We start from the raw sequence: 25,439 nt of genomic DNA, 5'->3' as shown, positions 1-25,439 counted from the left end.
TTTGCCATCTAAATAGTAATATGATGACTATGCTTTGCCCTCATTTTTATAATCCCAACCCTGTAGGCCCATTGCTTAGGAGAGTAAGTGAAATGTAGAGTCTTCTGAATGCGACACATCCTGATCACTAACAAATTTCTTTCTGGAGATTTAAATGCCAGGATTAGTAATGGCAGGACCAAATTCATACCCACAGATGAGCAGGAATGGGCCCCTGGTAACGGTTTGGTAAATTAAAGGATTTCTCCGGATTGGCCTATTTGCCTAATATGATTATTTGCTCTTGGGCAACTCTAGAGAAAACTCCCAAAGGAAGAGCCAGCATGTTAACTGAATGGGACTTTTGATCTTATCTACCTCAAGTGCATTACCACAAACCTAACAGCCTCAGCCTCTTGGCCTCTTAGCAGCGCCTGGCATTGTTTTGTACCTCTTGACTGAAATTCTGTCACTCCGAGGTTTCCATAATTTTAGTCATTTTAGCTTTCTTATAACCAAACAAGTTGCTTCCCACTACCGATCCCCAAAATGGCCACGGCCCCCACTGCACCCCAGGCCTCTCTCCTCGCCTGACACCTCCTCCAGTGTTGATCCCATCCATTCTCAGTTTCACTGTCAGGACCACGGTGAAGCCGCCGACATCTGTGTCCGGCCTCCCCAACCTCACGTGCAACATGCACACTGTGGACTCCACGTTTTCCTTCCACACCTCTTCTTTTCCTTGTATTCCTCTTTTATTTATAACGTCATTCAACATCCATCCATCCCAAAATGTCAGTTTTTAGTCTACCCTCATATTCAGACACCGATTTCTTGAAATTACTTCTGAAATCTCTAGGCTACTGTTATCAGCCTCATAATTCACATTCCCTATACTACACTCTTCGGTACAGCAAGCACAATTATTTCCTAAAATAGAGCGCTGACAATGTTTGCTTAAAAAACTTCCACGGTTTCCTGTCACCTGTAAGAAAATGTCCCATTTCCTCAACGCCTTGCCCATCTCAAGCTATTTCTTAGTCTCATCTCACCATACGACACCTGGACTTGTCACTCTGGCCCACTCACTTTCCCTAACAATCAAATACATTGTTTCCTCTGCCTAAAGTGCTCTCATCTGCTTTTCTCACAACTCTGCTTATTTTTAAATGTCACCTCCTCTATACAGCCTCCCTTAAATCTCGAGGCCACTTACCCATGCCTGGGTGTTCCTCTTCACACTGATATCATCACGCATTGACTGTCTCCTTCTCATCTGCTAGACACTCACCTGCTCTGGGAAAAGTGGTACCTTGCTCTTTGTAGCTAGGAATTAATGTACCTGCACATGAGAAGTGCTCCATTGACAACCACTAAGGAAGGATGTAAATACAGTGAAGAAGACTCTTGAATTAAGGGGTGAGAAGATACACATTTGAGTCCTACCTACTTTGGTGAGGACTCAAACTCTGTGAGCTTTAATTCCTTCTTCTCTGGGCTGGAATAATAGGATCTTTTCCACCTATGAAGCGCTATTATAAGAATAAATGAAATCAAGTAGAGAAAAGTACTATGCACTTTAATAAAATAGAGACAAATACTGTATTTCCCCGAAAATAAGACCTAGCTGGACAATCAGCTCTAAGGTGTCTTTTGGAGCAAAAAGTAATATAAGACCATATTAATTTTTGCTCCAAAAGACGCCTTAGAGCAGATTGTCCAACTAGGTCTTATTTTGGGGGAAGCACAGTGTATGAAGCATAATCCAAGAGTATAATCTTTTAATGTCTAGTCTTTCCCCTAAAATGTATCAAAAGTTAAAAGATTCTATAGCCAATGCCCAAATTGAGGGTAAATATAAACACAAGGAAAATAGATGTTTTATCTATCTTAACAAATTCAGTGTGCCTAGAAATCAAGGGTGACATCAGTTTAACGTGATCGGTTCAGCACAATGATAGAAAGTATTAGGTAGCATGCAGTAGCACTATATTACAGAGCAGAAGCATAGGCTTTTGATCAAAACAGGTGTGAATCCTAGCACCGTGTGTTACTCTTCTTTCTTATTAGCAAATGCTTTTATAGTGCAAATACTCGTGTTTTATATATACTTTATGTATATTAAATATATATATTTAAGCACACATAAATACATATGCGTCATATATATTAACCCATTTAATTCTCACAAGAATCCAATGAAATAGGTCCTATTATTATTGTTCCCATTTTACATACAAGGAAGTTGAAGCAGGCAGGCTGATTAACATGTCCCAGCTAGCAAAGCTGTTAAGAGGCAGAGCTGGGATTTGTGTCAGCTCAGTCTGGTTCTAGTCTGGCTGTCACTACTGAACAATGCAGCCTATCTAAATAATGACGTGACAGGCTAGCACAACGCCTGTCCCACAGTAAATTCTTGACAAATGTTAGTTTCCTTTTGTACATAATGGTGCTTGGGCGACGCGATGACACAGCCAAGTGGTCCTGAGGTCGGCTACATCATCTCCTGACAATATTTCCATGCCATTTGGACTTCGTGAAAAGGGGATTTTATCTGTATAGTGTATTACCACCCTTTCCATGTGAGTAGGATTTCCAAGAAAACTGGAAAAGATCAAGTCATTTTAAAAAGCTCTTAATGTATCCAGTCAAATGGAATACACACACACACACACACACACACACACACACACACACACACACTTTCTTTTGTTGAATCATTAAAATGCCAAGACATGGGGCCCAGGCAAAGGTAGTCACCAGCCAATTTCGTTCATTCAGACCTCCTGGTTGTCCTTGGACAAACACCAGCACACCAATTACATGTTCTATTATCATCAGCGTGGCTCACCCTGTATTAACTTGTTCCAATTCTCCCCTCTGATAATCTCACAAGTGCTCCTCTCACAGTGAAGCCCTTGCACTTCCCTCTTTAGCATATCATTCAGGGAGGAATGGTGTGAAACACTCTCCAAATATAGCTCACATCTCTGCTTGCACCTGCTTCAGACCTGGAGAGAACATTTGATGACAACTGTTGGGGTAGCTCCGACTTCTTCCCAGGTCTTCTGATTGGGTGAATTCTTACCTACCCTAGATGGTACCCGCATGCTTTTAATGGTTTGCTCTCTTTTTCTAGTTCAATACTATAGTCTATTTCAGTGAATCCCATGTCTGTCCATTGTCAGCTACAAAGGGACTCTTAGCTTGTGAACTGGGGCATCAACAATATTAGGGCAAAGCTAGTATTGCAGGAACAAAAGTAAATAGGGTGATTTCTTCTTCTACCTGTGATGGAACAGACTGTAACCAAATAACCCTCCCATTAACAACAACAATAAAAGGTGGATTAAGAACAAAGGTAAACAAATAGCTCTTTAAAGAGCATGAGAGTAATCGAGGCAATAGGACACGAAGGGCCAATCCTAGGAAGAAGAAAAATACACTGAGGTGAGCCCTATATTTGCTGCTTGTTTTGCCTCCGGGAATTTGCCAGTTTGGGTCTCAGACCATAACAGCCAGAAAGCAGCAGCCTAGGCTTGGCGGCCGTCTTATTGGGCTGCGGAGAAAAAAACCGGAGTGCAAGGCCACCACAGTTGCCAGGACTTGAGAGACCAAGGACCAGATGAAAAGGAACCACAGAATAGTCAGGACATCTGCATGCAATTTCCTCTTGAGGCCTTTGATGACTCCTGAACTGCTCATTATCAGGGCAAGATGCTTTGAAACCAATCACAAAGCCACTGTGAAGAGGCTACAAAGCTAATCAGCTATTTCGGCCATCTCAGGGTACTTACTGGAGGACAAGAACTGCTGCTCAGGATCCATCCAGAAGGAGTTTATCTGGTAAATAGTGTGAAGGACCATGCCCTAGCGGTAAGGACAGACCAGAAATTAACCAGCACTCGCAAAACCTACACTGCACAGGACAACAGTGAATTATCGGGCTGAAAACGCCAACATGCCAAGGTTGAGAATTCTGATCCAGAGGACGTGGTCCCTAAATCTTTCACAGAGAGCATGGAAGTTTCCCTCCCAACTATGCTTATCCCCTGCTGTGTGGTCTCTGGTGAGGCAATAAACTCTTAGGGCTTCCTCTCTTTCATCAATAAAATAAAATGGTTAATTCACACTTTTTAATCAATAAAATAAAACAAACTGAATGATCTCCAAAATCTTTCCTTTCAGTTAAAGTCTGTTTTTATTTTGTAGTTAATTAAAAAAATAATGTAAGTCATATCTCGGTAAGTTTTATAATACAGAGAGAAAAAAATTATGAAACCATTGACCTACAGGCAGACATAAGCTCACATCTGTAAGGGCTTTTTTTTGGCCTGCTTACAACTAGGGAGATTTGTGTACAAGGTAAAACAACATATATATTAAGTAAAAAAAAAATTAAGGAATGCTAATACTTGCTACTAAGAATCTTACAAGTGAAAGTCTTAGGCTTTACATAAGCGAAAAAGGGGAAGACTTAAAATAGACAAGTGGTTTACTACTGAGCATGAGGAATCATAAATCCAATTGAAGAAAATCTTATTTAAAATCAAGGGTGTAGGAACTGAATAAGCAAAACTGCTCTGGGATTACACGAATCAGACATCAGCCAAGTCCAATTAAAATTTTAAACTATCTACCATATATATATATATATACATATACATATTTTTAATTCCCATAATGACAGTAACAATATCATTCTTTTATTTTGATTTTGAAATATTTTTTAGGTAAATGGGATTTGGTATTGGTTTGCAAGTGTTAATACTAATTACAAATTTAGGGAAATCACAGTAGGATAAATGTGAAGGGAATTATTTCCTTATAAAACAATAACATTTCTGGGGGAGATTTGCACAGGCCCTTTTAGTTTAATAGCATTAGCAGACAGGAGCCTGACTCACTTCACTAAGAACATCATCATTTTTAAATAATGGAAATAAATCACTCTAAAAACTACATTCTTTAAGCCAAAATATGTAGACATTACCATATCCACAGGGGGCAAGGTTTGACTTGTGTAATAATTAAACCCACAGTAATTTATACCTGATAGTTCAATAAGAAGTATTTCTTGTGCAACAAAAGAATTGCATTGTTGCAACTATACACCAAATTTAATAACAACGGCAAATTATCCTCACCCAAGTTTTATGGGAAACAATGTTTCTAGACAGCTTATTATCTTTAAAGAAGTTTCTTCTTTCCCCTCATAAGAAATACATTGAAACATAAAAATTAGTAGAAAAGCAAAGAAATCCTACATGCCTCAAAATGTAGTTGAAACTTATACAGATCTGGATTAAAATACCAGCTTTGCCTTTGTCCATCTGTAACTTCAGACAAGTTGCCAATTTACAGGGTATGTGAGAGGATCCAGTACAAAAGACATCTAATGCAGTGCTTGGAGCATTATGTGTTCATAACGAGCGTCAATTCTCTTTCTTCTAAGATTTATTCAACCCAACAAAGATATGCAGCGTTCCTCTAATGAAGAAGTTGATGAATTTAATACATAAGCCTGAAACCGGAAGAGCTAATTTGCAGAAAGGATGTCTTGGCTTATGCAAAGAAGAAGAGAATTTTCCTCAGTAGTGTCCCATGGGAAGAGACAATAACTCTGAGAAACAGAGCTCAGTGGCTACTTAGAATGGCCAGAGTGCCCCTGACATTGTGGCTGCTGACAGGCTCCCCAGCTACCATTTAATCATGTCACCTGCAGCTCTTCTGTCAGTGCTGCACAGGCCCGGGTCCCTGGGTATCTGATGTCAGGATTGCTGCATAGCCCTAAGCTCATGAATCCCCTGTGACCTTGGCAATTGCACACAACAAGTTCCCGATGACCCTGCGTTCTTCATACCTCAGGTTTTTCTCAGCCTGGAGCATGTTAAATAATGGTCAACACTGCACACGTATGGATGACCTGCTCCATGATGGTGAAGTAATATCCTATTCAAACTGCCTGCCAGTTACAGAAGAGCAGTGTGTTCGCTTCACGGGAAGTTCCCATTCCTCGGAAAAAACATGGATGGAATAGATGGCGGAGGGGCACCCAAAAGCATAAGACGGAGGAATGAACGCTCCATGACAATGACCTCCACCCCCATCTGTCTCTCTGACAACACATTTCTTTTATCACTAGGTTTGGTGATCACCAAATAGCCCAGGCAAGGTAATGGCTTTCAGGGCTATTGTTCCTTTGAAAAATGATGCCCCGTTTCAGTTATCAAATCAATCAATCAATCAAAGGCCAAAGTTGGAGCTGTTTTTCCGTTTTCTTATTTAAACCATTCTAGTGGTAAATATGATGAACCGCAAACAGGAAACACAGCAGAATATATTTGCATGAGTCGAGGAACCACAATTTAAATAACAGTGACAGCATACACTGTGCCAATATCTTAACCTACTCCTAAATTTCATTTTAATGCCAAATATCACTTATTCTGACATGTACAAACTGTACTGTAGTAATTATGTGCCACCTTTTCGAAGACTAAATATAAAAATAGTGAGCAAGCTCATGGTTCAAAATGAATTCTAATTAACTCCACTAAAGAAAATGGCTTTTTCCCCTTCTTACTTAACCATGCGATATGTTTTCCACAATGAAATTAACATACTTAAACACAAAAGACTTTTTATGAGCAATAAGTTATGATATACTTAACATAATATCTCAATAGAAAAAAAAGTTGATTAGCTTCAGACAGCAGTAAGCCAAATTGCAAAAGTCATTTAATTTTACCAAAGAGACTAAAAATGTTTAAAAGAATCAAGTTTTAATTAGGTGAATGGTTGTTCAAGATAGTCACAAAAGTCGAGGATGAAAGAGACTAATGACCTTTGAATCTATAGAACTTGGACTGTAACAAAGCATCACTTCATGCTTTTTCTGCGCATGACTGAGAGGACACTTACCTTCCCTGCATAGCTTTAGTGTTTGCAAGGTGAGCTTCACAGATGCTAATTATTTCCTTTAAACTCCAGGTACCTCCCACCAGGAGAAGGGCACCAAGATGGATCTTGATTAATCAGAACAATTAGTTAATATGACCACAGATGGGGACTCCTTCAAGAAACCTGGACTAGTTAGCAGTGTTAGGGGCTGGGCATATAAAGTACCTTCACTCAGGCAGCTGAGTCTAACAGGAGAGACAGCCAGGGAAGGAATTCATCTCAATAAAATGGAATCAGTTTCATATCCATTTATAAAAGGAAGGAAAAACAAAGTAATGATATAATGTATTTTCTGTAGAAATTAACTATTAAACTGATCAGGAAAATATTACCTAATTGCTCTAAACTCTGTATGTATGTGGTTCTTCAGGGGTAAAATGTAAAGGCATGCAAATACATAGATTAAATTCAGTCTAGAGCAAATTCCAATGGCTGCAACAAACCACTGCTTTAAACAATCCCTCTTTTCATATTCTGATTTAAGAAAAAACTTGAGCTTTCTCTCCTAGTTCTCTTCTTGCCCAAAAGGTCACAACTTGGCATATCTCACTGCTCATTTGCTATTTCCTTCATTTGAAGAAATCCTGACATACTTCTCCCTGCCCCATTAACTTTAGATTCTTCTGGAATGAAGCAGTGTGTACACAGAGAGACACACTCATACATAAACTATACGGTTTACTGTCAATCATTACGATTTCCTTCTAGTATCATTCAGGTCCCCTTGAAGTATGAAGTATCAGATGTCCCACTCCCAGGCGAGATAGCCCAGCTCACTAACTCCAGCTATTTCTTTCTGCGCTTGATAACAGCTGACTCCAAAGGGCATTTCTAGTCCATTCTCTGTATAAAGTCCCCTTGTAGACCCCCAAAGCCAAGCTCCTCGGACCAGAGAAGCACTTGCTTGTAGGTATTGGGAAGTCAGCATCCTGGTCAGCCCAGAAACACTGGCAGGAGACTAGATCTCAGGAAAGAACGACTGACTTCCTGCTCCAGACCTCCCAACTTCCAAAAGGGAAGCCCCAGGAGAAAAGCCTCAGGGCGCCACCCCTGTCCCAGTCACTGCTCTCAGCAGCTGGAAAGGGCCTATCGGGAGGTACCATAAAGGTTAAGTTCAGGGAAGAGTACAGGAATCCCTTAGCGTACACAGGCGCAGCAGGAATAGCTCTGCTGTGCGTGATAAGCAAGGGCATTTTTAATCACTCAGATTAAATCCTGCCTTCAACATAAGGCAAATGAAGCATGTGTAACATAAAGTCATTACTTCCTCCCTTCAGTGAGCCATGCGCCTGAGAATTAAGGATGGGTTGGGTACATACTCTGCCGTCCATTCATCCATTCCTATTTTCAGCAGTTATGTCCTGGATGCCTTTTATGTGCCAGGCTCTAGGAATAGAGCGGTTAGTAAGGCAAGAACCTTCTCATGTGGAGCTTCTATTCTCATAGAGGAGACAGACCATAATCAAGTAAATTAGGGAATGAAATAATACAACAATTTCAATAGTGATAAGTGCTATGAAGAAACATAAGGGGGAATAAGGGAAGAAAGAATGAGTAGCAGATGAGGGTTTTTGCATGTTTTTTTTATGTGGCCAGAAAGAAATCTCTGATGAAGGGGGCAACTGAGCAGTCAGGAATGACATAAGAGGTGAGCTTTATAAATATGTGGGGGAAATCTGCAGAAATTGAGGGTGGTGACTAGAAACTCTCCCTGCTCACTTGAGTAAAAAGATTCCAAAAAGCTACCAGATGGTTGTTTGCTGGACACTATGTCCCTTAGGACACAGGTGGCATGAGAGCTGGCTGAATTTAAAAAATAATGAATTGGTTAAATAAGGGGAACATAGGTGATTGGCTATCAGATATTCTTATTTGGGAGTCATTCTCACATATTTGAAAAGCATGAAGGGATATTTCATAAAGAGATGGTTTGCTGTATGACTAATAATTCTATCAAAAAAGATGGGGGAAACAGGGTGGCAAAGACCCTGTGGTAGCAGCAAGTTTGGGGCATCTGAGGACCAGCAAGCAGGCAAGAGGGGCTGGAAAAGAGTGAGGGGAGGTACGGTTAGGCAAAAGGCTGGACAGAAGGCAGGGGCCAAGTCAAGTCATGCCCTAGGGGCTCTGACTTGGTTCCAAGCATGATACGAAGCCCTTGGAAGACATGAGTAGAGGAGTGATGTCCTTTGATTTTTAAAGTTCATTCTGTCTTGTCTGGGGAAGAGATTGCAGGGGAGGGAATGGAAGCCAGACATCTGCTGGAGGTGACAGGGGCAGTCCAGGCAGAGTTCATGACAGCTGGGACTCAGGTGGTGAGAATGAAGGTGGTAAGATGTAGTCTGATTCCAAATATATTTCTCTTGACAATAATCATAGTTAACATTTATTAAATGCTCAGTTTCCGCTTTCCTGCATCATGTAGTATAAGCATCCACAACAGCTCTGCGGGAGAACACGCAAGGCTCATTTCACAGGTGAAGACTGGAAGGCTTAGGTTAATTACTTGCTTCCTGAGCTCCCAGGCCCCCTCTTCCCAGCCAGACCCCAGTTCTTGGCAGCCCCTTTCCCACTGTGCTCACATCCTAGAATGATGGAATCTCACTCTCTCCAACTACATGATTTCAACCTTCTATCTCCAGCCCTATATGGCTGGATTTCTCTCGAGGCAGGTGACTTTCTCAGGGTTCAAACCCGAGTCTACTGTGTACTAGAATCATCTTTTTCACCACCACCCTATACTTCCTCCCAAACTGGGTAATGACAACCATGATGATTGGAATGATGTACTTCCTACGTGGTAAAAATACCAGGGTATCTCTACTTCTTATGCCAGAGCCTACAATCAAGACAATGAACATTTAGCATATCGATAAAATTTCACCCAACTTAGTTAAGAGGGCTAATCTTTTCTGACGTATTATTGTACTCTTTTTGACTGTTTTACAAAAGTTTGAGTGCTTTCTTGTACTTGACGTGTTTGCCATTTATTTGTCTTCTTGCTGGTCTCCAAATCTAGTTATTGTTAGTCAATCACGAATTCATGTCTGGAGGTAATACTTAACTGTACATACCATCATAGTTTTCACCACCATAGTTAAGACATTCAACATTTGTTTCATGTAGGATTTTGATGCCAAAGGAAAACGACTATTTATTTATACACACTTAATAAAGAACCATGGGGAATAAGAACCCGAGGGAGACTTTAGATTCACCCTCTAGGTGGTTGTCAATCCTGGCCGGACAATAGAATCATCTGAAGAGTTCCCTGTCAACAGGAGACCAATGGCATCTTACTCTTAGTTATATCATACTCTCTGTAGGTGGGACCTAGGTATCTGAATTTTAAAAATTCCCTGATTCAAATGTGATGCAAGGGTGGAAAATCACAGACCTAAACCAAGTTCCCCTCCAGAAGTTTCCTGTTCATCATTTCCAAATTAAAGACAATGAGACCCAGAGGCGGAAGTGACTTGCCAACAGTAAAGCCAATTTGTGGCAGAACCACAACTGAAACCCAAGTGTCCTAACTCCTTGTTCAATTTGCATGTAACATCAGCCAGACACAGAGAAAAGGATGGAAAGGAAGGGGGGGGGGGGGGTCTCACCTATTGTAATCCTGATGATTCTATCACTGAGGCTTCATTTCTCCTGATTCTCCACTTTCTGTATCTTGCCCCAGCTGCCAAACTAGTTTATCTTGGAGCAAAGTGACGCAGAAAAACTGTGCTAGGAACACAAGGGCACCATCAGCAGTACCAATACAGCCAGATGTTCTTTCTCCTCCAAAGGAGAGCCATGTGAGTGAACACAGATCTGAAGACCTCAAGAAACGGGCTACACAAAAACCTGGCTGTACAGCTACACATGAACAGCTTTTGTCTAACTCATGCCATATTCAGGAACTTGACCAAAGAAAGTAATCATGGATATGCACTCATTTTTAGGTTCATAAAGATGTAGGTACAGCAGCATGGTTTATGTAGGTGAAAAGTGGACACATCATAGAAATATCGTGGAAACCCCAAGGAAATTTCAAAAGGTACCCTTAAATTTAAAAAAAAAAAAAATGAAGGAAGCTACAAAACCATATATGTAACATATTCCCAATTTGATAGAAGTAAATATTTATACACATAATGAAAAAATACTATAGTTATTGATGGTTATTATCTTCCTTTCTTTTTAAATGTTCCATATTCTAAAAATTTTCTGTAAGGCATATGTCTTTCATTTAAAAACACATACTGGGGTGCCAAAAAAATGTATACACATGACTTGTATTCATCTTTTGTTGTTGGTATATATTATTACAATTTTAATACAGTTTTTTTCCATTCTTAAAATGTGTATACATTTTTTGGTACCCTCTGTATATAGATGCATCCATGTATCTAAGTTGCAGGACAATAAACACTACATAGAATTGTGGTTACAACTTTTGATACCCTGTATCCTTCGGCTTGTTATTAGTATGTCTTTTTCCTTAGACCAAGAACATGAATCGGGCACCCACTTCATGCCACATTCTAAACATAGATGACTAAATATTTTAATGGGAGACTCAAATTAGATTCTCTGTGATTTCATTTATATAAGTCAAAAGCTAAGAAAAATTATTTTAGTGTCATAGTTTTTCATGCAATGAGACTAACGTAGTAACATAGTCCATCTTTCCAGTCTTCAGGTTACTTAACAGGTTTTAAGAATAAATACTTACTGAACACTTTCCATGCACCACAGTTATGCACTCTAGGCTATGGGAACTTTGTAATGAACAACAACCAAAAGAAAAAAAAAGTTGTAAAGTTCTGCTCCTTGTGGTGCTTACATTCTGGTGGGAGGAGACATGATAAGCATGTTAAATAGTGCAATGAAGGGGGGAGGGATAGGGCGTGCTGGGGATGGGATGTGAGGGAGGGATGTTGCTATTTTAAATAAAATAGCTGGTGAGTGCCTTCCTGATGAGGTCACATTAGAGGAGAGACCTGAGAGAAGTAGCCCATCCTGTGCATATCTGTGAGGAATAACATTCCAAGCATCTTAATAATTAAAGGGGAAAACATCTTTTCTTGTCCATTATTCTTTGGGTCATTTGAATTACATTCCTGATGTAGGTATAGTCAGGTCATGGATACAGAATTGCCAGACAGTATCTTCTGGTGAAAGGAGGGACATCAGAAAAGACATATTTAAGGGGAAAAAAGGCATTCATGTGTGCATAATGACAACACCTCTGAAAAAGCTCAAGTCTTTGCCTTTTCAATAGTGCTTAAGTGGACTGTGTGTGTAAAAAACATTTATGATGGAGAGATACCAGGCTGAATTGGTTAAGAAACAAAACATTTCTTGGATTTTACCTAATATATGTACTCATTATATATCTTTGCCTGGAAAGGACATGGATAAGCCATGCATTTAATACAAAAATATTTCCAATTTTTAAAAAAATCTCTATTAGGAAATATATGCTCATTCTTGAATATGAAAAAGCCTAACAATCCAATACATAAACTTTAATTTTATAATAATAAATGATGCTTCTTTCTATGGGAAAACATTTTCTAAATGCCATTATATTACAGAATAGACAATATATGTTTTTTTTTAAAAAAAACAATACTTATAGAAATAAATTTATAATCAATGCTTTTGAAGCAGTGAAAAATTTAATTTTTCTCTATGTACGAGATCTAATCCTGATCATTAACTATTTGACTTCGGTCTATAAGAATATGTTAAATCTATCATATGTTAAACTGCCAATTGATTAATCCCTGAAAGTTTAAAATAAAAGATTGTGTTTTAAACTTTAAACTAAATGGTTTCCATTTAGTAGGGAACCATCATAATTGCAACTTAGTAGAACAATCACACAGCCCGAGGCTGTCTTATTTCTCTGGGTTTGATTATTACCAATAAAATCCTCCAGAGCTGTGATAATCTGAATAGGATTTGAATTTCATTTTAATTCAAATTTAGCATCTCAATGTACAAATTTACATTATCATATACTCAGGATTGCAGCATGACTTCAATCACTCAGCAATAAGTAAAAGTCCTCCTCAGAGTATATACAAGATAAAGTATGTCATCTGGGGGTGAACTGAAGCCTTTCAGGGGCTAGCAAAGTACCAGATTCTTTATATACTAAGTTTCACGGTGGAAGTGTAACAAAAATGGTTAAGCTCCTTTTCAGAAATTGAGACTTGGTTGCTAAACAAATTAATGTTGTATCAAAAGTATAATCATTCCTTTCTTAAAAACTGGAACAATTAGTTATAAAGTCCCAGGTTCTTTCCAAATCCTTCCAGATTTCACGGTCATAAAATTCCTATCTTTTTGAGAAGCCAGGGGATTCTTAAAAACAGAGACATCAGGAGAGATGAGGATGGAATTCTTACTAGAGATTGAAAGGTGGAAGGTAGGATTCCTTCCAAATCCCCCAGATATGTATTTCTATGAATTGAAATGAGTAAACATGCAACACAGTTTCTTGAAATGCCCAGGCTATATTAAGTTACACTGCCAATAATGTTATTTAACACTGACACTGAATTATGGCTTTTAATAACAGAGTCTGGAATCCCTGGCTGTTGGGTATCTGTCTGCAAGTAGATAGACAGGTGAAGAGGTACAGTATAGTGCCAAATAAATAAATAAAAACTAAGTGGGGTGGGTGAAATTGTTTTGGCCTGGGAGATTAAGAACCAGCATAAATGATAGCTTTTCTGTATTTATCTTAAGAGAAAAATGAAGTGGAAACAGTCTCTTAAGAAATGTTTCTTAAATATCTAAATGATACAAAATCATGGGCTTTCTGGCTTGGGAAGGCCCTTCAGACATCACCCATCAGAACTCCGTGCATGAACCGTGAGTTCAGCAATCCCACAACATTCCCGGTTAGTTTCCATCTGAATGGAAGAGAAAGCTTCACACCCCAAGGAAACCTCTTCCATTTCCAAAGAGTTCCAGCCTTACGAAGTGTTTCCCTTTACTAAACCAAGTCTGCTTTCTATTATATAACCCCTCCGTACTCACCCTAGCTTGACTCCAGCAAGCTGAGGCCCCAAACACACAGGCACTGGGGTTGAGGCAGGTGGCACAAACGAGTGGAGCAGGCCAAGAGCCAGACCATAAGAAGGGGTGGGGACTCGGCCCAACTAATGGGCACGCTGCTCAGCAAAATGGCCAGCCACTGCTCAGCTCCGGCCTCCTGTGATGGAGCAGGAACATGGGCCCATCTCCAGATTTTCTGATGAGAAGCCAGAAATTGGAATTTGAGTAAAAAAAAAAAATCCCAATTTTTGAAAACAGAAGAACTCAACTGTGGAGTTCAAACAGCTCATAGAGATCAACTAACCAAACCAGTGAGAAAACTGGCACCCAGAATAGAAAAAGTGACTGACCCAAAGTCAAAAGGTGAATCAGAGGTAGGCGTGGGACCCCAGCAGAAGGTCCCAGGTCTCCCATCTCAGACACCAGGTCAGCAAGTCAGCACTGCATTGGGGCTGTAGGCTTGTGAAAGGATTCTGAAATAGGAATCAGCTTTAGATCACTTCCTGTATCTATTATTACGTTACCACTGTCTATATCTAGTTTTTATAGCACCCTTTCACGTTGAGAGGGCATATGGTGCAGTCGTCACAAGCACAGACTGCCCAGGTTCATAAGCCCGGCTCTACTACTTATTAGTAGTACCTGTGTGGCCATGTCACCTAACCACCTACACAGGAAAATGTAAATCTCCTACATTTTGTCCTCTGACCTTCGAGAAAGGCCTGGAATACATGGGATTGATTCAATCCTGGGCATCTCCCCACCAAGGGCTGAGCTTATTCGCGATACTTAGTGCAACCATCTCCTCCTTCTGTCTCTAAGTTACTGGTGGTCCCTAAAGCACAAGAGAGTAAACAAAGAGCTCTTCCCAAGGCTGCCAGGGGTTCCATGAGCCCTGGGGTTGGATGATCCCGTTTGTGGCTCCCATGCGTCCCAGTGTACAATGCTCACAAGGGTTAATATGTATGGACAGCTACGTGCCAGTTACAGATATAAGCACTGGACATGTATTAACTCATTTAATTCACAAAACAACCAACTAAGGTAGATATTATTATCCCCTTTCAGAAAATTGAAGCCCCGAGAGGCCAAGTAACTTGCTCAAAGACCCACAGTAAGAAAGTAGGAGAACCAGGAAACTCAAAGGGTTGGCTCTAGAGGTTACATTCCTAATTAACCGCTTCCCAAAATTGCTTCTAGAAATTTCTGGTATCACCTTCTTCAGTGTACACTATAAGAAGGCTTATAGGCATCTGGCCAGCTCCGAGGAGATGGCTGGGGTCTCACTGCCTCTATCCGCACCTTACCCTTCACTTCTGGGGCTCTCAACAGGTGCAGGCTGTATTCCTTTACAGCTTTTTTCTCTGGCCCTCTGTCACTCTTTCACAAGGCAAACCGGGGAGAAGCTCCCTAACACAGTGAAGATGCAATTCCTCACATCCTTTTATAGGCGGCATGTTAATAGCTCTGGTCCATAGGCTTTTTTTTTTTTTTTTCAATTGGAAGAGGTGGCTCTCTTTTCTCTATTAATCACTTTCTATCTCTCTTTCCTAGGACACAAAAGGTGTATGCGCGGAAAGACCAAATAATGGCTAGCAAGGGGGAAAGGAGCCAAACGAAGAGCAGAGAAAGAATTAAGTTTATGTTAAAAAGTAGTTATTCATTATCAGGAAAGTACAAACTAAAACCACAATGAAGACACCATCTCATAACCACAGGGGTGGCCAAAATAAAAAAGATAATAATAACAAGTGTTGATGAGAATGTGGAGAAATTGCTACCCTCATATACCACTGGTGGGAATGTGAAAGGGTACCATTGTTTTGGAAAACAAGCTGGAAGTTCCTCAAAAGGTTAAATCATACAGTTGCCATATTCCACCCAAAATTCCACTCCCAGGTATATAGTCAAGGGAAATGTCCACACCAAGTTTGCACATGAATGTTCATAGAAGCATTATTCTTAATAACCGAAAAGTGAAAAGAACCTAAATGGCCATCAATTGACGAATAAATAAAATGTGATGTATACATATCACAGAATATTATTTAGCAACAAAAGGGAATATAGTACTGAAACAGCACTGACAGACCTTGAAAATATCATGCTAAGGGAAAGAAGGCAGTCAGTCACACAAAAGCATGTATTACATGATTCCATTTATAAGAAATGTTCAGAATAGGCAAACTACATAGGGAGACAAAAAAGTGGATCAGTGGTTAACTAGGGTACTGAGGAGTAACTGCTAAGGGGCACAGGGTTTCTTGTTGGAATTAGTGATGAGGGTTGTACACCTCAGTACTGTAAAAGCCATTGCATTGTATACTTTAAATGAGTGAATTGCATGATATGTGAATGAATTGTACCTCAGTAAAGGTGCCATACTATAAATAAGATTAAAAAAACTGGTCACAAAGTAAAACTCCTAGTCTATCCCAGGAGAATCTGTGTCTTTGTGAATGAGAAACCATAATTAAAGAAGTGGCAGAAACCCCAAATCATTTAAGAGGGAAAGAAAAAAAAAAAATCAGAAAGAAAGCCTTTGTGGAAAGGGTAAGGGGAAATTATTTCCATGTAATCGAATTCCAAGATAGTGGATATGTTGGGGTCATATTACTCCAAATTTGTAGCTATTCCATGATGGGTTGTATAACCCTAAATTCAGACTTTTCCTCACTGGAAAGCTATCAGTTCCAAAAATAAAGGAGCTAGAGGAGAGGTGAGATTTAAAAAGAAAAAAAAAAAAAAAAAACAAAAACGAAAAGGCTAGTGCTAATTTTTTAAGAGACGGAACTAAAAAGCTCACATATATAAGGATTCTCTGGTATATTTCATCCCATGTTCAGAAAATAAGAATATTTGATTGGTATATAAAATGCATGTCCTAAAATGAATTTAAAAATCAGACTCAAATTTAACTAGAAAAATTAACGCTTTCAAGTTCTGGAGCTAAGTTTAAGACATTGACAGCCAGACGAGTGCTGGCACTGTTTGAGATTCAGGCAGAAGAATTTGAGAGTTAAGTGAAGGGTTCGCCAAGCTATCTGCTCATGTATCTCCTTATAATGAGGCTTCAGCAGAAATCAATGCAATCTCTGAATAAAGTGAATACAGTTTCCTAACGTGGCAGTATGTCAAATCATATACTATGGAAGTTTCATGGTTATTAGCAGATACAGCATTAACATATTGTTCGAAACAATAATTAGATAGTAGAGAATTTCCTTTATATCTTTTAGTCTTTAACTTTCAAACTATTCCTCAGCCCTTTACTCCCGCTAGGTCTTAATCAAGAATCACTTGTGTAGAAAATCAGCTTACTGCTTTCTTTAAAAACAGGCGCGCCATTAATTCATTCAATGTGTTGGCAGTTCTGGAGAACCCATGTAGACAGGAACAAATGATGCCTCTTAGTTTGTGTGAAAGAAGCTGAGTATAAGATTTCATGCATATGCACAAAGAAATATTTAAAGAATCCTGCAAAATCAGCCAACAATTTTCTTGACATTTAAAGGAAAAAAGAAAAAAAAAAAGCCTCTACTTCTCACCCCCATGGAGGTTTAGATATTAAATATGTTTATTTAAAGATATTTTACATGACTTACAGGGTTCTTCCACAGTCCTCCAAATCCTTGACTATCAGTTTAAGTAGTGCTCCTAAGACTCAAGGTCAGAGTATAATCTTTCCCCCAATGAAACTGTTGAGCTCAAGAAAGTATATCATCTGTTCCTAAATGCACTATTGTAACTTTTCTAAGAAGTTTACTTCCTCTCTACCTCTTCATTACTTCACCGTGCATTTTCCCGGCCTACGTGTTGGAAGCATGGAACTGTCCCCACTCCACCTGTTTGTGTTAAGGTTGACAATTTCCTCTTCTAAAACAGATGGTGATGATTCCCAGAGGCAAACCAACTGTGTATTTCACTAATAGGTGACATGGGCTCTCTTGGAATGAAAACTTGTCCTCCAAAGAATGCACCCTCCCCCCAGTGAAGCCAAAGCGTGGTGTTTCATTTCAGTAGTGCAACTGTTTATGACAATTTAGCTTTTAAAGAAAATGTCTTTGATTAGGCAACTCCAGTTAGAAAATGCATGTTATTTCTGCTCCCTCCTTCTTCCCCTCCGATTGTCACCCTCTGGACCCAGGAACCCCTCTGTGGAAGGAGGGCCCACTTCTCAGGCACATAGAAACAAGTAGCAACTCTGGACTCCAGGAGGGCAATCTGCTAAATCTAGCTGCTTATGCTGACAAGCCTGGAGAGTACTTCTGGTTCTTTCTGCCACGGAAGCATTGCTATGTCAGTCACGGGGCAAATCCAGAGTTCCATTAAGGCAGTAACATATTTCTAGCCTTGGCACCTTACGATCATTCAGAAAAGCTTATTCTTTCTACCCTGCAATCCTCACATTCTCACACGCAAACCTGCAGCATATTTAACCTCCCAATGAAGCAATGGATAATGCAATACTGCAAAAGCAGCAGTAACTTTATGGCCACAATGGCTTGGTGAGGGCTGTTATTATTTATCGTGCCTGCCTATCAGCTTCTCCGGATGACAGCTTGGCAGAGCACAGGACTTTTAATATTTATGACGTGTGTCAACCCAGCAGGGGGAGGGGCTCTTAATCTTCCATGAAGAACTGAAACCTGATTTAAGAAGCCAGTTCGCGGTGATGAGCTGCTAGCACCAGTAATCCAACCCACCTCCTGATACACAAACGCCGGCATCAAGATTATACCTGATGCACCGAGCCAAGTGCAGAGCTATCAGATCCACCTGTTCCAAACAGGTGCGGGGCTGGTCACTAACCCAGAACGATATCCGAGTCCTGCTCCCCAAACCCCACCTTCCAGGTCCTCCTTCGAAAAGTTAGCACACCTTCGCCAGCCTCCGTCTGAGCGGCGCTAGGTTAAACTGAACACACTCTTTAGTCTCCCAACGCAGTTGGCCCTTTTCTTGGTAAACCCCACAAAGTGACGTACAGCAAAACTTAGTAGGTCCAGGTCACAGAGATGCACAGACTCCCCGAAAGGAGGCAGGCGCTGGATCCTTCTCGTCTCCTGCCTCCCCTCGGGTTCCCCTCCCCCGCGCCCGCTCACCTGCATGGGACATGGTGATGGTCTCGTTGGTGTTGGAACCCACGTTGAAGATGACCACGGCGGAGGCGTTCTGCACGAACGCGTTCCGGATCTTATCCCTGTACGTGCAGTTGCCCTTGGGGATGAGGGCTATCCAGTTCTTGCCGTGGGCCGGGACGGCGAACTTGGTGTTGGGGTCGCAGGCCAGGCGGTCGTGGGCAGAGCTGGCCATGACCACCTCCCCGCGGGCGTCCTGCTTGGGCGAGTGCTCCCCGTAGCGCCCGCACTCGGTCTTCTCCGAGTGCAGCTCGGTGCCACCGCCCGCCGCCCCGGGGTCCGGCGCGGGCTCCGCGTAGGTGATGTTCACGAAGGCGGTGTACCATTCCTCCTTCTCGGCCACGGTGAAGTCCAGGCAGAGCAGATGCACGAAACAAAAGGAAAGCAGCCATGTTGAGAGAGCCAGACTGCGGCACGCTTGGATGAGAGACATTGCCATCTTTATCCGCCAGGGCCCCCTCCCCGCCCCCCGCGCCCTCCTCCCACCCCGTCCCTCCTCCCCCGCGCCGGCCAACCCCGGGCCGGCCGCCTCTCCTCCTTCTGCTCCCGCTCACTCCTGGGCCCAGGGGGCCGCGGCCAGGACGCGCAGCCGCCGCGGGGACCGGATTCCGAGCAAGCGGATGGCGTTGGCCCCTTTCCCTTTCAGCCGGAGAGCAGCGGTTGCATTTCGCTTCCCGGGCGCCGGAGGGACGCGGGAGGAGGGGGCGCTCGGGGCTTGCGGAGGAGTCCAGCTGCCGAGCGCCCTGCTCCTTCGCCCGGCTTCTTCTCTCATAGGGGGGACAGGGGCCCCGGAGCGTGCTGGATGGCAGATCTGCGCCTTCAGCCCCGGCGGGGGGCGGGCACGGCTGCCTGAAGCCCCAGGTGCAGCCGTGGGTGTCCCGGCCGACGCCGCCTCCGAGCGCTCCAGCGAGCGGGTCCGGTTGCAGGCGCTGCAGCCTCTACTGCTGCGCGCGGCGCGGTTCCCTCGGGCTGCGGGCGCTTCGCTCCTGGTTTCACCGGGTGGAGGCGCCGGACGCACACTTGCTGCGGGAGGGGCCGGCTCCCGGGTAGTAGGAGCGAGTGGGCCGAGAGGAGTACGCGGGTGTGTGTGTGTGTGTGTGTGTGTGTGTGTGTGTGTGTGTGTGTGTGTGTGTAATGTGTGCGTGCAAGGAGGAGCTTAGGGTGATGTCAAAGATTCTGGGCTTCGCTTGCCAGGCTCCCTCGGTCTCTGTTTATAGGCAGCAGCGTCCCCTGCTGGGTCTTAAATGCAACCCATCTGCGGTTTGGTCCAGGTAGAGGCAAAAGGGGAAGCGACCCCATGACCTGTGCGTACAGGAACAACTTCCTGCGCCTTAACTATAGGGAAACGCGTTTGCCTCTCATAAACAACCTTCCCATTTGCTGGAGCAAGTGCAGTGAGCTCCTTAATTACCTATCCGAGGGCGAAAGGGTAAGGCTAGTTGGTAGAGAGGTCCTTCCCACACAGCGCCAGGAATATCTAGGGCAGTGACCAACCAACTTAAGTAAGTATGCATCAGCATTACCTAAGGGTTGCTAAAACTCAGACTGGTGGGTCCTGCCGCAGAGTTTCTGATTAGTACATATAGGGTTGGGCTGCAGAAAACTGTATGCCTTTCTAACAAGTTCCCAGGAGATGCTGAATGCCCTGGTCTGGGGACCACTCTATTACGGTGAGTACAGGAATGGGCTTCTTTCCTCCCACCTGGCAGTAAACATGTGACATGTGGTTTTTTATGGAATGAGTGTTTTCTAACTCTGAAAGAAAAGAAACTGGGTGAGATATGTTTTCACTGTGTTTATTCTGTTGTCAGGACTGGTACCAGAAGACCCAGCATCAATAGGCAAGGGGAGTTTGTTTGGGTTTTGTGTATAGCGTGTTCTCCAGTTGTGCAGAGATCACAACCAGTCCGCAGAGAGTACAACCCTCTAGAGTAGTGTTCTTAACACTGTGACACAGCACAATTCCTTCCCAATTAAATGTCTGACTGGTTATTATCTTTTCACACCCACAGTTTCCTTGGCTTGAAATACCTGCCATATAAAGCCTCAAAAACAATTTGCATCATGGTTCTCAATTGCTCTCATTGTACTCCCCACCTGGCACTCTGTTTCAGAGAACCCAGGACCCAATTCTTATGAAAACAAAAGTCCACCTTTCCTCCAGGACCTTAGTATGTTTACAGGTTTCTGTTAATGGCTCTTCCAGCAACAGTGCAAGCAGCTGGTGGCCATACCCAAATTAGAAGCAGGCACAAGAAGAACTACTTAGAAGAATTTGTCTCTGTGGTATTTGATGTGTGTTTTCATTTAGAAAATAGGCTTCTAGGCAATGGGGACAGTGCTTTTTATAGTGCCTAATGCCGCCAAGGCAAAAGTGGGGACTGCCTGCCTGGCTGCTGGTTCCTGAACCCCCAGAGAGCTGAGGGAGGAGTCATGGGCTACCCTCTCCCCCAGCTAGGTTCTGTACAGATGCCTTAGCACACCAAGGTGGTTCCCGAAATTTCTTTCTCTCTTAGCAATTCTTCTCTAGCCACAACCTTTGGGGAATCTGTCATCAAGGATACGAGACTACCCCTTATGCTTTCTTTCCCTTGGAAGTTAGAGGCTAAAGAGGGGGTGGGATCAAGGAGGCAGCATCCTGGCTGGGAGCTTGGTTAAGTACAGGGGCGTTGGGCAAATAGGTAGAGTGTTGACTATGATGGGAGCCGGGTTTCTTAGTGTTGAAGAAGGAATTTACAAACATGGAAAGAAAGAAAGCTGTGAAGAACCCCGAGGTGTTGGATTGGATTTAAAATGAGTGCAAAATCATTATATATATATATATGTATGTATATCTCCATATATGTATATCTCCATATATGTGTATACATATACATATATATGTATATATAATTGTTATATATAGCTGCATATAGATAGATAGATAGATAGATAGATAGATAGATAGATGCACCATAGTTAGCTTCACTCAGAAGCTAGAAGCAACGGACACATCAAATGGTCAGACGATCTTGGTTTCTAAGTGCCATCCTCTATTGAAAGGAACCAGGGCTGATTACAGGGCTTGGGGTGGGAAAGTACAAAGTGAGCTTGGAATCTCTTGTAGGGAAGTGCTCAAGCATGATGGGAACATGCCAAAAGGAGACACGAGCCAGATGGAAGGAACTCCCACTGGCCAAATCTCGGACAATTGGAGCATCAAGATAAATAATGATAGTAACTAATTACAGCCTATTGGATAAAACAGGAATCCATGCTAATATAAGTGGATAAATAATGATAAAATGAGTAAATAAACAAATAAGAACAGCTCTTCTTTATGGAAGAGCAAGGTGCAGACAGAATGCCTCAGTCTTACGCCACTAATACAATTGATGGAAATGGAAAGTCATCACTCGGCAGAGTTAGTTGATTCAGGCAGGAGTCCTCAGTGGATGCTAAGGCTGGTGGGCGAGTAGGTGCTTGATGTGAAGCAGGATGTCAGCCTAGACTTAAAGTATCTTCTGAAAAGTACTTATTGACTACAAGGCGGTCGGGGGCCTGATTAATTTATTGAAGAGAACCCTGGAAAACACCAGATTGACTCAATGATCAAGATGAACATCACTAGTGGTGAAACTGACCGTATCACGTGTCTGCTGATGTCATGTGCGGAGAAGAGCACAGAACCTTTTCTGTCCCATTCCTGGCTGAGAATGCATGGCTTGAATCTGGACATGGGGAAAGTTTCAATGGACTCAAGGTGAGCTTTAAAACTCTCAAGACAGAGAAAGACAGAAGAACTAATTGATCCAAATTGAAGGAGACTTTAGAGACACGACAACTAAACGCAACACGCGATCCTGGATGGCTTCTGGACCAAACAGGAAAAATAAATAGTTGGCAGCAATTGAATGAGGTCTGTGGGTTCGATGGCAGTTCCTTGTTAATGCTGAATACCTGGTTGGGATGTTTATATTGTAGCTATGTAGAAGAATGTCCTTGCATGTGGGATATGTACCATGAACCTGAAGTATTTAGTAGTGATGAGGCATTCTGTCTGCACCTTGCTCTTAAATGGTTCAGGAAAGAAAAAGAAAAAAAGATAATCTATAAGTTCTTGTTTACTACTAGCAACTATTTTAGAGAAGCTGAAATCTAATTCATGATAAATTAAAAAGTCAAAAGTCCACTATTTGGGGGCTAGGGGAGCGGGTATTAAAATGTTTCCAGGTTTGTGCTAATGACTCTCCTTCCAGGACGGCTTCTCCTTTGTCACAGCAGCTCTGCTTGAGCCACTGAGCTGGGGATACAACAGAGAAGAAAACAGATAAGTGTCTCCCTTTCATGGGTTTATGTTCTGGGGTGGGAGAAACGGAAAAATTTTAAGTTTTTTGTTCTGCCAGGAAGCACTATGTAGAAAAGGCATCAGAATAAGGGAGGTGACTTATTTTATATCAGGCTCAGCTGCTCTGACGCGATGACTTTTGATCAGAACCCTGGAAGAAGGAGAGCCCCAAGGTGTAGTGGGGGTGCTGGTTGTACCAGGAAGAGGGAACCATCTATACAGCAGCCCTGTGGCAAGGTTGTATTTGATGTGCTTGACGAACAACAGAGAAACCATCGAGGGTGGAGAGGGGTCAGAAAAAAAGAGTGAAGGACATGAAATCAGAGAGATGGGAGGCAGGTCATATGGGGCCTTCTAGTCCAGGGTAGAAACACTGATTTTTATTTTGAGTGAGAGGAAAAACCTTTGGTGAGTTTTAATCAGGGAAGTGACATAGTCTGTTATGTTTCAAAAGTTCCTTCTGGTGGTATTGGAGCAAGTATGGAAGAAAGGAGCACATTCAGGAGCTATAACCATTGATTTGGGAAACAGAGGATAGTGCCCTTCCAGGACAGTGGCATGAACATGGTGAGAAGTGACTGGATCCTCAATGAATTTTGAAGATGGAACAAACAGAATTCTCTGGGGCATTTGCATTGGGGTATGAAAGAAAGAGAGGAGTCCAGAAAGATTCTACAATTTGGAGCCTAAGCAACTGACAGAATGGAATTGTCATGATCTGGGAAGAGGAAGATTGCAGGAGATGCTGGTTGGGGTAAGAATCAAGAGTTTTGAATATATTAGGTTCAAGGTGCCTAGAGATATGCAAATGAAAATTTCCTGTAATTCACTTCACCACAGTATCCCAGGAGGAAGATTACTGAATTAAAGCACACGAACAGTTTTCAAGTTGTTGATACATACAGGATGGCCAAATTGCTGTTCCAAAGGTTGGCCTCACTTAATATGCATGCGCCAGAGTAAAGTGAGCTCCTTAAACTAGTTTTTGAAATATCACCAGAAGACAGCTTAGTGGTGAGTCCCAGCCTAAGGGGGACTCTGTCCACCAGCCAAGCAGCCCAGGCTAAATAAAATTAGTAGGTTTCCCCAGGGCTCTTTGCTGTGTGAAAAATGTTATAGACAGAGCCACTTGAAAATGGAGTCGAAGCTGCCATCCCCGACGAACTGCCTTGCACATCTTATTCCTCAAGTCTTTGGAATGTTAAAACTGTGCAAAATAATCTTTAGATGGGGCTTAAAGAACATTGTATCCCACACAACTGAAAACATAACAAGAAAGCAGACATTATGACTATAGGACTGAAAATTAAAGACACTGTTTAGAATTAGCATCACTATGTTAGCTTATCAGCATCTATAGGAATTCTTTCTATTGATGTAATTGTTCCCCTCCATTTCTTATAAATACCCCTTGCTGCCTCCTGATTGGAACTCTACTTGGGTTTCTTCCTGAATCAATGTGCTTCCCAAATAGCAATTCTTCTGGATCTCAAATAAATGCTATTGCCTCTCACTTTGGCTTTTGTTTTTAGGTTAACAGGTGTATGGAGGTATTCTTGTTTCCATAAAGGGTAGAGGCATGCAACATGTGTCTGAGTCAGAAATGAAAAGCAGCCCCGGCAGAGAATGGCAGTGTCCCACTTCTCCGAATGTCGGCAAATTGGATTTTCTTTATGGCGCTCTCATCCCTGACACTGCTTTGTCCTTTTGCCATTAATGTTCACTGCATCTTCAAATGGAATTCTACTGTAGGCCTTTAAAAAATGAAACATTTGAAAATATAATTATTCCTGCATATACCTATTTTAATGGCTTAATACAAGTTTTTAAAAATGTTTTTATTAAAAATATAGCTAATATACAATATTATATGAGTTTCAGGGGTACACCCTAGTTGTTCAACATTTATATACCTACAGAAGTGATCACTGTAAGTCCAGCAACCATCTGACACTGTACTATGCTATCACAAT

At 42.0% G+C, this 25,439-nt stretch overlaps 1 protein-coding gene and 1 long non-coding RNA gene across 2 annotated transcripts in view; one reads left to right on the top strand and one right to left on the bottom strand.

Moving 5' to 3' along the window:
* RNF150 (ring finger protein 150) overlaps positions 1-20,593 on the bottom strand; it is a 180,397-nt gene extending 159,804 nt beyond the window's left edge. The window contains exon 1 of the mRNA XM_019730798.2: positions 19,104-20,593. Coding sequence (XP_019586357.2) covers positions 19,104-19,578 — 475 coding nt within the window. The 5' untranslated portion in view covers positions 19,579-20,593. The remainder of the gene's footprint in view (positions 1-19,103) is intronic.
* Positions 20,594-22,060: 1,467 nt separating this feature from the next.
* Positions 22,061-24,979, top strand: LOC141572750 (uncharacterized). Its single transcript, XR_012498209.1, has 2 exons — positions 22,061-24,220; positions 24,307-24,979. It is a non-coding gene; the product is annotated as an uncharacterized LOC141572750 (long non-coding RNA).
* Positions 24,980-25,439: the final 460 nt, after the last annotated feature.

Source organism: Rhinolophus sinicus, linkage group LG07 (assembly GCF_036562045.2).
Source record: "Rhinolophus sinicus isolate RSC01 linkage group LG07, ASM3656204v1, whole genome shotgun sequence".
Taxonomy (NCBI): Eukaryota; Metazoa; Chordata; class Mammalia; order Chiroptera; family Rhinolophidae; genus Rhinolophus; species Rhinolophus sinicus.
The sequence above is the reverse complement of the archived record's forward strand: the minus strand, read 5'-3'. Positions and strand labels throughout refer to the sequence as shown.